The sequence below is a fragment of the Ambystoma mexicanum genome, chromosome 4p, assembly GCF_040938575.1.
Source record: "Ambystoma mexicanum isolate Mex_15411 chromosome 4p, UKY_AmexF1_1, whole genome shotgun sequence".
Taxonomy (NCBI): Eukaryota; Metazoa; Chordata; class Amphibia; order Caudata; family Ambystomatidae; genus Ambystoma; species Ambystoma mexicanum.
Genome location: NC_090927.1, coordinates 905,538,717 through 905,554,531, shown reverse-complemented (window position 1 = coordinate 905,554,531; position 15,815 = coordinate 905,538,717). Strand labels below are relative to the sequence as shown.

The 15,815-nt window shown below is 47.4% G+C and overlaps 1 protein-coding gene across 3 annotated transcripts in view; it reads right to left on the bottom strand.

The window, feature by feature from the left end:
• Positions 1 to 15,815, bottom strand: part of MDN1 (midasin AAA ATPase 1) — a 2,688,524-nt gene that overhangs the window by 225,707 nt on the left and 2,447,002 nt on the right. For 2 of the 3 annotated variants that reach the window (XM_069606482.1, XM_069606484.1), the window contains exons 89-90: positions 10,366 to 10,682; positions 8,866 to 9,021 (exon numbers count right to left, since the gene is read on the bottom strand). In XM_069606482.1, the coding sequence (XP_069462583.1) occupies positions 8,866 to 9,021; positions 10,366 to 10,682 (473 nt within the window). The remainder of the gene's footprint in view (positions 1 to 8,865; positions 9,022 to 10,365; positions 10,683 to 15,815) is intronic. The other variant, XM_069606483.1, reaches the window with a different exon arrangement.

Sequence of the window (15,815 nt, the reverse complement as noted above, 5' to 3'; positions counted from 1 at the left end):
AAAACCTTGTGGCATGGCCATTTTGGAGCCAGGCCACCGATTTGTGCAAAAAGCAGTAATTGTGGTTTACCTGGCAGGAAAGGGTTAAAAATACATGAAGATAAGCTGCCACCAGCCCTGTCTGTGACACATCTCCTAAAAAATCCTTCTAGAGTATCTAGGGCCTTTGGAAATGACTAAGAGACCCAAGTGTACTGAACTGGAAGGTACATTGTACACTTGTTACATGTTGTGGAAAAGTTGCAACATTGTAAAGGACTAAGGGAAACAAAGTCTCCCAGTACTGACTGTCTTAAGGGCATGTCAGTTTCCTGATCAAAAGTGAGGGAAAGCCCAGGAGTGCTGCAGAAGGCTGGGCTCCCCTGGTAAAGTCAGACTATGGTGTTAAACAGCAGCAAAAATGTTGGGCGGGGGTATACAACTAGAGGGAAAATTACACAAATGGAAATCTTTCCTAACACTCGTCGAGCATGATCTTGTCCTCAAAGCTTCCAAACACTTGTAACTAACGGGCGTCGAGGAATTCCTGCATTGGACACATCCGTAGCCTGCACAGTCGAACAAGGTATATGCATCACGACATCATGCCGAGTATGGACTTGATGGACCTCACCCTTGCGATCTTCAGGGGCAACAGCTGTTGCACCTCGCCCAGGATGGCCGCGATCCTCGCCTCCAACGGAGATGTTAGGTACGACACTGTTGAGTCGGGCTCCCAGAAACCGTGCGTCCTGCAATGGAGTAAAGCAGGACTTTGCATAGTTGATCGAGAACCCCAGATCCGTCCGGAGTTGGACGGTCCTCGCCATGTGGTCGACTGCAATGTCCTATGAACCCGTCCGGATGAGCCAGTCGTCCAGGTAAGGGTAACACGTGGTGGATCCCTCATAGCCGTAGCTGCGCTGCCACCGGTGCCAGACACTTGGTGAACACTTGCGGCGCCGACTTCAATCCGAAGGGATAGGCCTTGAACTGGTAATGTTGCCCTTGAACCACGAAGCGTAGGTACTTGCGGTGCCCCTTGTGTATGGGGATGTGAAAATAGGCATCTTCCAAGTCAAGCGACTATCGAAAATCCCCCTCTTCCAGCTGTCCTAGCACATGCTGAAGAGTCACCATCCAGAACTTTTGAGACTTGATGAATTTGTTTGGGCCTCCAACCGCCGGTCTTCTTTCTGACGAGGAAGTAACTAGAGTACACTCCGGAGCCTCCTTGGGACGAGCTTGATCGCCCCCCCTTTTATTTTAGCATGGCCCGTACCGCCAGCAGCAGCTAAGGGATGTGATTTTCCTGACGGGTCACTGGTGGTATCCAGGGACAATTCAGTTGGAACTCTAAGGTGTGTCTGTGGGCGTCCAGCACCGAACAGTCGGGGGAGATGGTCTTTCACACGCTGACTAAGCTCGCCAGCAGGCCTCCCACTGGGGTGCATGGGTGGGGGCCCGACACCACGGCCGGTTCAATCTTGTTTTGACGTCGAAGTGCCGCTTAAGGGGGCCGTGGCAACGACTACGTCCACCTCCAGACTTGACGCGGCCCCTGTAGGGCTCCTGGGCTGACGAGTGGGAAGGCTGATGGTAAGACGCACCTCCTCCGAATCTTTTAAAAGAACTTTGGGATTTTCCTCCAGAAGTCCGAAAGGACGGCCGTCGTTGCTGAAGCGCGTCCAAGGCACGAGCCGTCTGTGTCCGCTTTGATGGCCTGTAGAGACTAATTCACAGTCTTTCCAAACAAATTGTCCCTGTCGAAGGGCATGTCCAACGCCCTCGACTGAACATCCTGGCAGAAATGAGTGACCCTCAGCTAGCCCCGCCGACGAAGGCAAATGCTGTTGCCCATCTGGAGGAATCCTGTGTCGGCAATGTCTGTGACCACTGTAAGGCCCCCTCGCCTTTACTGTAGGATGTCCAATGTCTCCGCCCTCTTGTCATCAGGAAGGAAGTCAAGGAGGGGGGCCATCTTGAACCAAAGCTGTGTCGTAACGCGCCACAATGGCGTTAGCGGCCTTGATAGTCGTCACTGCTTATGTGTTAACTCTTCGCCCCATGGTATCCAACTTCTTCCCCTTACCGCCTGGGGGGATGGTAGGGGGTGACGTCGAGGAGGAGGAGCCCGAAGACGACTTCTTGGCCGCCGCCACCACTGAGTCTGGTGACTGCTGGGACCGTAAGCACTTGGGCGCAGAGTCCGGCACCCTGAATTTCTTTTCATATCGGTCCCTCTTTGCCAGAGCCGATGAAGGGTTCTTCATAAGGGACAACCCCTCGTCCCAAATGTCATCTAACAGCCGAATCGACAGCACGGTATTCCTTTTCGCCTCCCGGCGCTGGTATAGGAAACCACCTTCTTCTCCTTCAGGATGAGCTGGAATATCTCTGAAGACCCGGAGATCATGGCATGGAATGAGCGTATCTCATCGGGCAGTGACGATCTGGCCTACGGTGATGGTAGATCCCCCAGCCTGCCATTGTCGTCCGTGCCCGTCTGTCAGGACTGACTAGTTTCATAACAGGAAGAGTAACAAGATTAACATTGTGCCTTTAGAGCTGGCTGGGTTAGTTGTGCTTTTAGAACTGGCTGGTTTAGTAACAGGAAGAGTTTGTTCATAGAATTAACATTGTGCTTGCCAAGTCAAGATGGAGTGAAAGAAACTTACTCTGATTGGTTAAAGAAACAATGATATGTTTGGTTGCCTGATTGGTGGAGAGGACAATGGGTTTGATTCTTGGGAGATGAGCAAGATTCTAAACTGCCTTTCATCCAGAGAAATTCAGTGGCTGGTTGTGTATTAGTTAAGCTCCTTAAGTAAGGCCTTTCCAGAGCTCAGAAAATCTACCAAAGTAAGAATATCGTTTGCTGATCCAATTTGAACAAGAAGTCATCAGGTGGGATCGTTCTTTTAATGATTTTGAGATTATCACAGTGAACTTTCATTTTCTTTTATAAGAAAACTTAAAGAGTAAACAAGTTTCAAGTTCATTTGAGAAAAGAGACATTACAGTTAAAGTTATTATAAGGAAAACAAGCTTGAAGATTGTGCGTAGGATTTTAAAGTTGATTAACTGTGTGAAATGTTCTTCAAGACTGTTTAATGTGTGCGCGAGCTCGCAAGTTGTCGTTTGCGTTTAAAGTGCGTGTACATTTTTCACGTGAAAGTCGTTTCCTGAGAAAGCGCGTGTGGTTTGCGATAGAGCGCGTGCCTAAAAGAATTGCGCAAGTTAACTTTAGCGCGTGTATATTTTTTACGCGAAATACGTCTCAAGAGAAAGCGCGTGTCGGGCTGCGATAGAGCGCGAGTCCATTTTTATCAGCGCGTGTTATTTTTTTATCGCGTGTACGTATTTTTTCACGCGCGCGGGTTTTTTAAAGGTAATCGCGTGTGTATTTTACACGCGAGGACAATTCTTCACGTCTTCTGATTTCACGTGTATATCGCACACGCTAGTAAAGGAAGAAACTATACGTTCTTTGTGTAAATGTGTAAATAAGGAAAACAATTCACACGCAGAAAGAAAGCAGTATTCCAGGAAGTTAAAGAATATAATTTAAAGTAATCTATGCAAATAGAACTCAATGTTTTCAGAGAAAGACTGCAATTTATGTAAACATTGAAAACTACATAAGATCAGAAGAACTTTGAAGTAAGAAGAATATCTAATGCTGAAAAGATGTTGCAAAGGCCATCACTTTAGGATTCTAAAGAGACTAGGTTGGCTTGAACTATTTGCACAATACAAGATATATTTACAAGATATTCCACAAAGGTTACTAACCTCTAAGTCTTTTACTGAGGTTTAAGAGGTAAAGAGTTTAGAATTTATTTAGCATAATTTAGAAAAGAAGTTTTCTTATTATATTAGTAACCAGGTGTATTTGTTTATCACAGATACCAGAGCCTACCAGACGGTTGAAGGGCAGCTGTGTCTCCGTTGTTATTTTCTCCAAATTCCCCTTTCCCTTTCTTGGGGTTTTCAGCTCAGCTTATATTTAAGGGTTGAGAGGAACTCCTGGTGAGGGTCTGTGGGGACAGCATCAGCTCCTGTGGAATTCAGTCAAGCCGGACCCTGACACCGTCGTCGCTGTGTCCGGGTCAGTCTCATCCCTCGGTCGGGGAGAGGGAGGCAAAGGGAGGAACGGAGGAGAAGGGTCAACTCTCCTGCGCTTGGATGATGGTCCCTCCGATGGTGTTGGTGCCGCGGGTGGGGCCGTGGCGTAAGAGGCATCCTTGTCCGGATCTCCGAGCACAGGGTATGCAGAGCCATAAGAATGTCCACCGAGATATCCCCAGGTAGTGGTAGAGACGACGGAGACAAGGGTGTTTGCGGCTTAGGTAGCTCCTCTGCCTCTGAGGAGATGTCCGTGCCCTGGAGGACCACCGTGACCCCCACCCTTTCTGCAACCAAGGGAGACCGTTTTGGGGAAATTATGGGCATCACCTTCTACATCATCTTTTCGATGGGTTGGAAAGTGGATTCCCTCCTGGCAGACAGGGATACTCTTGCCTTGGGGGCCATGCCAGGTGGATCCACCACTGCGGCATTCGCGAGGGAGGCTGCCACCACTTCGCTGGAAGGTTGGGCCTTCGTCTGATGCACCTCGGCCGAATCTGCGGCCTTAACCTTAGGGGGAGGGTCAGGACCCCGCTCCACCTTGGCCTTCTCTACAGGGCCAGTCTGGGTCTTCTCCAAGAGCCTGCCCGGATAGTCCGACTTACTCTTCGTCGAAGATCCTGAGCGTTGACTCGTGGTTGAAGGCACTGGAGGCTCTGTACACGCCCTTGACTCTGAGGTGCCAGTCCAACGGCGCTCCCAGAGGCAGTGGACTCACAGTGCTTAGCCTTACGTTGGGCCCCCGTCGGAGGGGCGCCCTCAAACGTCTTAGAAGACCGCACACCTTTCTTCTTCTGGGCAGAGGAGGCATGCTTCCGGGACTCACCCAAAGCAGGAGCATTGGCCTGCAGCCACTCAGTGAGGCGCTTGCGCCAATCATCCTGCGTGCGGGGCACCATCTCCCGACAAGCCGCACAGTCATCCTCCATGTGTGTCGGGTCAGAGTGCAGGCAGTAAAGGCACAGGGAATGTCCATCGTCCAAAAAGACATTTCGTAGGTTGCAACCGGGCTAAACATTGAAGAGAGGTGCCGAGTCCTTCTCTGCCGTGTCCACGTGGGGTAGGCCTTTAAGAAACTTCTGGAATCCTCCAAGAAAAAACTCAATGTAAAATTACCCATGAGGGGTGCTGAAGAAACCGAAAATGGGTCCCTGTTAATCGGAAGAAGGATCGATGGAGTTTGAGGCTCGATTGACCGAAAAAATTGAGCAAAACTCTTTGAAAAATCACAAAACGCAGTAAAAGCTCGAGCGCTATAGCACGAGGACCCCCAACACTTGAACGTGTGGTAAAAATCTGAAGATGACTGCCAGAGGGGGGATTTGGGGGGGGGGGGCTTAGGTAGAGGGCAGTCATTGGCTGGGAGCAGTATGACCCAGAGACCAGTGATTGGTTGTTAGGAGAAAGACAGTTCAGAAGTGACGACGGGGAATATTCATGAGCATGTGAATCCATGCCAGACCCCATGCTGGAGAATGAACAATTAATGCTATGTTCAGGTTGGAACAACGCCTAATCTACATCTAAATCTAAGATGGGAGCAAGCGTCGACCATCAAATGAAAGTAAAGCAGTCCTAGTGGCATTGTGTCAAAATAAAAAGGGCCTCTACTAAAACCTTTTTGCCAAACCTCACAACTAATACAAAAAGTGGGTGCGGGAAAGTTTTTAAGAAAAGAAAGAAGTGTTCTCAAACAATATTTCAGGATGCGGTAGCCATGGCTTTCCTTCCCCATGTTTCGAGCACGGGGCAAGATGGGTGCTTGGAACACACAGTCCAGTCTCTGGCTTTTCCAGCATGATATGACAGTTCCAACGGCAGTTCTCAGGACCGTTGATGGTCAAGTCTGGTTTCTTTAACTAAAATGAAAGTTAGTTAGGATGATAAAGATTCACCCCTGGCTCCCCCTCTTCTGGGCGCCAACAATTTTTCAATTGTAATCCACAGTTCAGATAGGGTGGTTTCACCCTTGGCCCCCCTCTTCTGGGCACTGACCCTTCACCTATCGTATTCCTTAATGTAGATCAGTTCTTTTCTTACTTGTCGTTTGGATGATAGCTTTCCCCCCTGGGTCTCCCTCTGCCGGGCTCGGACCCTTCTCGGTTCTTAGCCGCCCCATTCACCGAGTTTACTATGGCTATCGATCAAGGTGACAGTAGCTCACCCCTGGGTCCCCCTCTTCTGGTCACTGACCCCTTCTCTACTTTCAATGTTCTCTTTTTAAACAATTCAACAGTTTCAGGATTCACTTCCCTTTCTTTCACAGTGCTTGTAGATCAAAGTCTTTCGATTGCACTGGGATTTTGCTTGACCCTCTGTATGAACACTTTGACCTATTTTGCCGGCCCTCCTATGGCCTTCTGGTATCTGTAGCTTCTCTCATATGGGGCTCGACCAGTCTTGAGTTAGCACCCACGTGGTGCTGGTTTCTCTCGCCAGCTAGTCTCCCCTTCACACTTTTTACAGTTCATTCAAAGTTAATCAGTTTTGGTTCTTGCGATTCTCAATCAACACATCCCAGTTCTCATTGGTTCTCCCCTCGACTCACCAGCTGTGTGAAACGCTTGGCTTTTTGGCTATTCTGAAGTTAAGGCCGGCACCACGTGCACAGGAGCTTCCCTTGCTCCTGCTTATCTGAATAGGTTTGCCCGTGTACCACTGACATCTGTTGCAGGACACTTTTGCTATTGTTCGCGGTCTTAGGGTCGCTACCACAGAGATTCTGCAGGCCTGGGACAAAAAGGGCAAGGTCACTTCTCTCCTCGCCACCCTCTCGATTCTCGCTGCCATTCTCCTTTTGAACTGCTGCGTGGTAGCCGTCTCGTTGTGCTGTCTGCCGCGTTCGCCTTGCTCGTACTGTGCTCTCTGGCTTCACCTTTTATCACTGTTGGGAAAGTAAAGAGTTGTCAGGTGTGTGTGATTCTGATCAATTGCCTTGGGACATGTCAGGCTTTGGTGTTAGTCCGTTGACCTTTGTGTTGTGCTAAAGTGTTTGAGTTAGAAAGGGTGGCAGGGGGCAGTGGTTTGGAATGTCCAAGATGATAGGATAGGGAAAAGTTGTTAAAGGAAGGGGAATACTGCGTCTCACCCATCAGTGTCCCACTCCCATGCCCATTCCCCGAGGACACCCCCCATCCAGGTTATACTCCCTCACTGGTCCACCCCCAGGAACTTGATCCAATAGCGATGGCAGTATCCTGACCACCTGGATGACACATCCTCGAGTTTTAGACAGGGAGACACCTTCAGGTTTCTCAAAACTGGTTGTCAGGTCCGACACTGTCCATGCACGAAAAGGGACTAAGGTGAGGCACCGGATGTTAGGGCCTCGTCGGGACATTCCCAAGTTTGAGACCTTGCCCCCACGCACTATACTAAATGTAAAGGGGAAGCTCAATTTTACGCTGCAAAAGGTTCTGGTACCATCCCGCTTGTTGTCGGACGCCCACAAGGATGGTGGAAACGGGACGGGATGTATGACTAATTGCATGAGTAATTGAGGTTAGCAATGATGCAATTATTATTGATAACCACTTTGTGCAAATAGACAGCTCCCAGTCCATCTTATCCTGCAATGAAGGTTGTGATGAGGACTCTACCATGGACAAATTGTGTTTCTCCTGCCGATCAATGTCTCTTCTAGAGCATACCATGTTGTAGCTCACTTTACAACGACGCTTGACCAATGACACAGGAGACCGTACATGAGATGCGACTGGGCTTGTAGGGACTTCAAAAACTGAAACTGAATGCGTATTATAAGATCTGGGGCAGACTCCAATAGCCGAGTCCACAGCAGATCTATTGTTGATAGGCTTTTCAGCATCATGTCCCTCGAGGGTTACAGAATCAGTACTCATTGCCAAGAAATCTGAAAAACGATTCCCTCTTAGCATTAAATGGGTAGAAAAGCTGACTGTAAGAACAGACTTGGGTCCCCTGAGGCTTTGAACCTCCTGCACTACTTGCGTCTCCTGAATCACAGACAGATTAATCTATACAACATTTGTTTCTCTCCAAGAGCCCCCAGGGCATGGAACCGATGGCTTCAGGTTATGAGGCTTCATAATCTAAAGTAAATATCAAAAGGAGCTACAAAGAGAAGACAGCAAACACTGCTTTCAATAATGTCCATTTAGTTAAAGAGAACAGCCTCTAAAATAGCCTGTTTCTCGAGGACGTGAGGCAGAAGAAAGTCCAGGACACATACACACAAAGAGGCATGACTGGCACACAGTACCACCTGCCACATTTTTCTACAATCCCCCTGCACATGAACTCATCCTACCGGGTCTTTGTACCTCTGTGCCTCCGTGCTTTTCCTCCACAACAACCAACGGCCGCCCAGAGCAACGCTGTCAAAATGATCAAGCCAGGGAAACAAAAGCCGGAGAGCAGGAAACAAAACTGAGCAAAAGCTCTGCCACCATCAACAGTGGGGAAAGAACAGAGTCTAGCCTGTGGCAGGACCCAAGACTACAGTATCACAAGGTGAGAGACAGCAGGAAAGCCACACCATGGGCTCCCACAATCATAGAAACTGGAAAGATGTGCACACACCCCAACCGCTGCTTCCGCCAGTGCGCTAAAAAGGGCAACATATCCCACTGAGCCAGAACCTCAGTGATAACACCATTTACGCTTTTTTTAAGGATGTATGTCAAAAAAGTAATTGTAATTTGCAAAACAGAATTGGCTGGCTATAAGATAAATAAGAAAAAAAACAGGTTTTGCTCCGCCATGTGTTCATCATACCTCTTTGGCCTTGTCCTTCTCTGAAGCGGCACCGGCCAACTCCACCGCACTCTCACTTTGCAGGTTTTCTTCTGATGTTTGACCACTTGATTCATGTTCCATCCTATCTGAAGACTCTGGTACATCTTCATCCTGCTCCGCAGCCTCGTCTTTCTCCTGATAATCACAATACAAAAAAGGTGGCTACCATTAAAATATCGAAATTATACCAGAGCTTCTCAAGGTTCATAATGTTAAATTATGAAAAGTCTTGCTTGGGAGACTGACAATGTTATCAGAGGCTGTGATTCACAGTGGCTACCATCAACTGAAGGCATCTTGCCCATAGGAAACAAGATGTTCTTTTTAGGAGCCCCTATATACTGGCCTGTTACTCCAACCTAGCACAGAAATCTATTGAATTCCTCAACTATTGCTTCACGCCAGTGTAATGGGAAAAACACTGGGGTAAATTCATTTATCAACCTTCAGTTTCAGATACTGAAGCCCATTGGCTTTACAAATGCTGTGCTTGGCATGTGCAGGGAGATATTTGTGAAAAGGGCATATAGCACATGTTATTTCATGCATGATCCTAGACAAAATATTTGTGATGGAAAACCTATGCACGCTGACCCTCATAAAACAGCATGGATTATCCCTAAACAGAACCTTTTGTAAGGGAGGTTAGGGGGGACATACGAAACCCAATCATTATCCCCTATTTGTACCCACTGTATCTTACGCCAATCTAGTGCGCTGTCTCCCACCCCATTTTCTCTTGCTTACTCCATGTGGGTGAGAAACTTAGGTGCAAGCCTGAGGGTTGTTTTTTTCTCCAAAATAGATATTTATCGTAAATTGTACACGTATCGTACTAACATTACAAAGTGGCTATTTCTAGAATTTTACAATAAATTGTTTTCTGTTAAAAGATTATCATCCAAGATGGACAGTCTGGTACACTCCCATTGCACTGTCTGCATTGGACAAAATCAAAGAACATTTTGGCAACATGAGAACAAACACAGAACCTTATATTTGACAACTGTCTGTGATAAAAGGGCTGAATGCTTGAATCACCAAATACATAATGCATACTAGGCTCGGTACTTATGTTGTTAAAACATACACTCCAACATAAAAGTCTTAGCAACACAGAAATAAATATATTTATTTGGACAGCCTCAGGATCTGGATGTGAGGATAACATTGCTGCAACATTGATCACTCCATTGTGGTCCAAGGGCTGTTCGGCCATGTGCAGAATTTAAGCAAAGTCTAGGGTTAAGTTTGGCTGTGCACATGCTCTGTTCCCAACGCACATACATCCAGGGAGAACTATAGATACATACAGGACATATCTGAAAGATACTTGTGCAAATTAAAAGCTTGGTTAGACTATGCAGTAGGCTCCAAAATCTACAAACCTGAATAAAAAAATCTTTTGAAGAAGATTCAAAGGCCTCATTTGAAAATACAGACTGCAATTTAATGAAATTGATAAAAGCGGTTTCCTACCTCCGGCTTTAGTCCCTGTTCCGCAGGAATCCCTTTCTCTGCATCCTCTTCTAGTGCCTCACTTTTGTTCTCCTCAGGGCATTGTTTCTCTTCTTCATCATTCTGTGGAGAATGCTCTTTAACATCTGCTGGAGCATCCTGTTCTTTCTCAACTTCAGCCTCTTCCTCCTTTTTATCATCAGAGACGCCTTCTTCATCGATACCTGGTTCGACGCCCTCTTTACTGGGGTCATCGGATGCATCCTCCTCCTTTTGGTCTTCTTTACCGTTATCATCTAAATCCATTGGCTTCTCCTCTATCTCATAGGGATTCTCTGCTAGGTAGAAAATAAGAATAAAATATCACTGTAACTTGCAGATTTATTTAGCAGACGGGTTGAGGCACAAGCAGTACCGACAGGCTGGTCCCACGGGTTTCAATTGAGACTGCAAGGGGGCTGAAGAAAAAATCAGCATTGTTAAGGCTTATAAAGAGTAACAATAACAATCCAAATGCTAATTCCGGAAACAAATAATGAGTGGATTAAATCATTAGGACAAGCAATTACTGAAGAGTCACTTTCCACTAAGTCACGTGGGGCTGTTCCATACTACTTTAAAACTCACCTGACTGTGGTATGGACATTGTGTTCATGCACAACTTTAGGACAAAAAGCTAAAATGTTAACAAAGGTTATGCTTTCCCACAAGTTAGCACCTAGATCCTCAGTAAGTTATTGGCAGATATGGATTAAAGTTAGCACGAAGAAAGCAATCAAGGCATTTGGAAGGGTTATTAAATTTGGTTAATGGCTGACTCCAAGACCTTAATGGAATTCTTTATGGTTATTGTAGGGGTAAATGTCCTTCACTGTACCTATTGCTCGATATCCGGTTTCTTTTACTCCTCTCCCTTTTAATGATTTACCAACCTTTTTCCCCCTGATAAGTCAACATCTATGACCTTAGAAGGGTCACAACGAATGTCCCCATAGACTCTCTGAATATCTGGATTGTTATGTCCGTAAGACACTGTGTCTGTTTCCCACATGTTTAGCTTTGTGTACTTAACATGGTTGGAGGCAGAGATAAATACATTTGGAAGAGTAGGAATCAGGTTGCTATGTTCCGGGAATAGACTGTGCCATTTATAAAAGTTTGTCTGAGGTACTTGCAAAGTCAATGTAACCTTACATTCTCCGGGAAACAGTAATTTATCCCAGAGAAGGTTCTTAAACCTTTGCGAAGTCTAAAAAGACATCCCTGTGTCACTGCACTGAGGGTGCCGTGTAACACATGAAAAGATGCCTATGGAATCATCTTAAAATTCCATAATCAAAGAACACAAGAGTAAAACATACATCAAAATACATGAAAGAGTGGGGAAAAAAGGCTCACACTCTTTCCAGGTAAACAAATCAAGTCCTCAAAATCCACCAAAGTTGCTGGGGGTCTCTAAGGTGAAGGGAATTCGCACATTTATGAGAATTCTCCCTAACAGCCCACCAAAGTGCATGAAGAACGGGGGCCCTCCCCACTGGGCAAGGTAGAAGGATTCCCATCAAAGAACAGGCCACCTTGAACAGGACTTAAAACACACGGAAGGACATTTTGAGTATATGGTCCTCTTAAGTACATTATCATGGCTAAAAAAGGCTGCCCGGGATACTGCAAATGTAACTACTGCCACCACTGTGTTCAGAGGATGCCTGGAAAGTAGCACCACTTATGCTTAGAAAAGAGAAAAGGGGATACACAACACCCCATGTAAGATGGCTTATGCTGCAAAGGTAAAAACACATGTCATAAAAAGATGACTACTGCTTTTTTTATTTTATAGTACAGCAGAAGGCTAGGCTCCACTGACTAAAGTCAGGATAGCATTGGTCAGACAACAGCAAAAAGTTGGGGGGTACACAACTGGAGGGAAAAAAAACCCCAAATGGAAATCTTTCCTAACATTCGTCCGGATTTGGGAAGAATGTTGGAAGTACTATCTTCTCATTGGGAGAAATGCATGAAAAGAATTAGAGGAACTATGTTCCCTGCTGGCCTAACCCACTCCCCACAAACCCCATTGCCATGTCACTTCCCACACACAATACAAACACCAAACACATGTGCCTGCTGTTTAAGGGAACATTCAGTGCAGTGCACTGAACTGCAAGTTTCAAATGCTTCCTACACTTATTAACCGCTCCCTCCCACTTTGACCACTGGAGAAATGAAGGGTACGTCCTTAGCACCACCTTGTCTCTGTGAAATGTGGTATATGGCACTGATGCCACTAGAGCCTGAATCTCACTGATCCAGCGTGCTGAGGTAAGGCCAACAAGGAGAGCAGTCTTAATGGTAACCAGTCTGATATCCACTGATGCCATGGGCTCAAACGACTTGTGGGTCAGGGCGACCAGCACCACGTTGAGGTCCCAGAGCGGGTGTGGTCGCTTGACTGGGGTATACAACCTGGTCAGGCCCGCCAAATGTTTTTTGACCACTAGACTGGAGGAGAAGACGTTAGGTCCAGAGTTTTTGTAAGCCCCTATGGCCGCCAGATGAGTAAGACAGGTGTCCACCTGCACACCGGAATGTGCCAGATGCGCAGAAAAAGACAACACGTGGTTTAGTGTGCATGCCAGAGGGTCTATCTCGTTTGGCTTGGCCCAGTGACAGAACCTAGTCCATTTGCTTCTGTATCGACTCCTGGTGGAACGGATTCTTGCCCCTTGAATGATGTCCAAGTTGTCCTGTGACAAGTGCATATGTTTCAGGGTCACGTGTTCAGGAACCAAGCTGCTAGGCTAACTTCTAACTTTTCCGGGACGAGGAGTACCACTGTTCCCACCCTGCTGGGATAATTGGGGTTCTGGCCCCACTGGAAGGACGACTGCAGGTTGACCAGACAGTCAGAGGAGCACTGGGAACCAAGGTCTGGCCGGCCACCGCAGCGCTATAGAGTTGAGGCGCAGCTGCTTCACCACCTTAACTTTGCAGATGACCCTGTGCATCAACGGGGTCGGGGGACAAGCGTATGCCCACATGTCGTTCCATTGAATCTGCAACGCATTCCCCAGGGAGCTTCTGCCCTGTCCCATCCAGGACACAAACTGGCGACATCTCCTGTTGCTCGCAGTGGGGAATAGGTCTACCCATTTAAGATCTCCCTCAGGATACCTTCGTTCAACTGCCACTCTTAGTTGTCGACCCTCAGCCTGCTGAGTCTGTCCGCCTCCAGGATCGACTCCCTGGGAGGTAGACAGCCAATAGGTATATGTTGCTCACCAGTGCCCACTCCCATGTGTCGATGGACAACCTGCAGAGGGGAGGAGACCTGGTGCCCCCCTGTTGTTGAGGTAATACATGCAGGCAGAGCTGAATGCAGACCGGGTTGTTGATAATAGGAAGGAAAGCTTTGAAAGCAAGCCAGATGGCCATCATCTCAAGCCAATTGATTTGTTCTAGTTGTTCCTGTTTCAACCATGAGTGTGCGGAGGGTCAAGAGTATATCATGCGACAGGTCTCTGGGAGGTGCCTGGTGAGTAGGGTTTCTGGGCCCAGCGCCTATGTCGTCATCCCCGCCGACATCGTCGCCACCTCCGGTGGGTACCTCCTCGACGTTCCCGTCATCCCAAACGTCTTCCGGGATGGTGTGGACGGAACACTCGTCCTCCACATCGAAGAAATATCCGTGCCCTGGAGTTCTTCTACACTGCACCCCCTCATCCCCCCTTTCAGGTCCTGGAGGGGTCGGTCTCGGGCTAAGGGACGGCATCCTCTTTTCCAGGGTCTTTTCCACTGGTTTGGCCGAAGCCTCCAGCCTGGGAGGAAGAGCCTGTCTGGCTGCTGTAGGGCTACCCTGGACCGGGTCAGCCCCTTTTGCCTCCGAAAGGGCGGTCGCTACCAGCTTGATAGATGAGGACGATTTACCCTGCATCACCTGGGCATTGATGGCAGGTCGATACCTTGTCCTGTGGTCTGGCCTTCTCCAGTTTCTTCCGCAGCTTCCCCAGGGTAGCTGACTTTCTCTTCAACGAAGAGCTGGAGCGATGGCTGGAGACTGAGGCCGCTAAGGAGGATGAACGCGCCCTTGCTGTCGCGGGACCCGCTTGCGCGTCAACCCCGACGGAAACGGACTTGCGTTGCTTGGCCTAGTCTTGGACCCCCACGGATGGAGCACCCGCAAAGGACTTGGAAGCACGCTCTGGCTGGCTGGATCCGGAGGAGGCATGCCCCTGTGAACCACACGGGGCAAGGGTCTTTGTTTTGAGCCACGCTGCCAGCCCGACATGCCGATCCTACATAGTGCGCTTGGTAAAGCCACGACAGATGAAGACAAGAAAGGCACTGGGAATGCTTGTCCTCCATGAAAACATTCTGTAAACCACAGCCGGTGCAGAGCTTGAAGAGGGAATCACCGTCCTTCTCCTGCGACATGGTCCGGCATGCGGTGTAGGCCAGATGGCCTTCTGGAAACTTCGAGGAAGAAACACTCGACGATTCCGCCCCTGAGGGGTGATGTAAGCTGCCGAAAAACAGATCCCCCCGTTAAGCGGATGAGGAAACGATAGAGCACACGGGCTCAATCTAACAAATATAGGAATTCCCTAGCAAAAAAAAAGCGAAAAATGCAGAAAGCTCTAAGAGCAAAACATAAGGACTCCCAACACTTAGACCTGTGTTAAAAATCTGAAGATGGCTGCAGAGGAGCAGTTTAGGGAGAGGGAAGTCATTGCCTGGGGGCAGTATGACCCAGAGCTCAGTGATTGGTTTATAGGAGAAAGTTTATAAACGAAAGTGAAACTTTTTTCTTTTACCGAGGATTCCCAGCCTGACGACAGGGAATATTCATGAGCATGTGAATCCATGTCAGACCCCATTCTGGAGAATATCAAGTATTCCTAAGTGTTCTAGTATAAACATCTAAAGTATTTAAAGTAATTCTGGTGTAAATATAATAAATATATACTTTTATTTAACTTATAAGTTAAAGTGCTTTTTTGCTGTGCCTGTTTAACTAGATTCAGTGTACTTACCTACAGCCCACATCTTCCTTTTAAGATGAGCCTGACTGCTCTGCCACTCTACCAAGGTCCTGAGCTGGTACAGAATGATGAGAGTTGCGGATCTACAAACCACTGGGATAGCTTGCTAAAGTCTTACTGCCAGTAGGACTTTAGGAAAACTCTCCCAACACTGACAAGCAACTTTAGTTTCTTTAGATAGGTAGGGTATTCCCTTTAATCATAAGGAGAGGTAGTTTGTAGGTAGAATTTCATTTGTGTGCAATATTCTTCCCACTTGAGATACCAGCACTTTTTGCTGTACTCTTGGATTTGTATCAGTTCTCCTGAGTAAGTGGGAACAATTTTCCACACTCAATCAGCTTTTACTCTACCTTTGGGAACCTTTTCCAACCCGATTGGTTGTATCTTTTGGAGTTATGCTTTCCTCCAACTTTTAAGGCCTCTGCA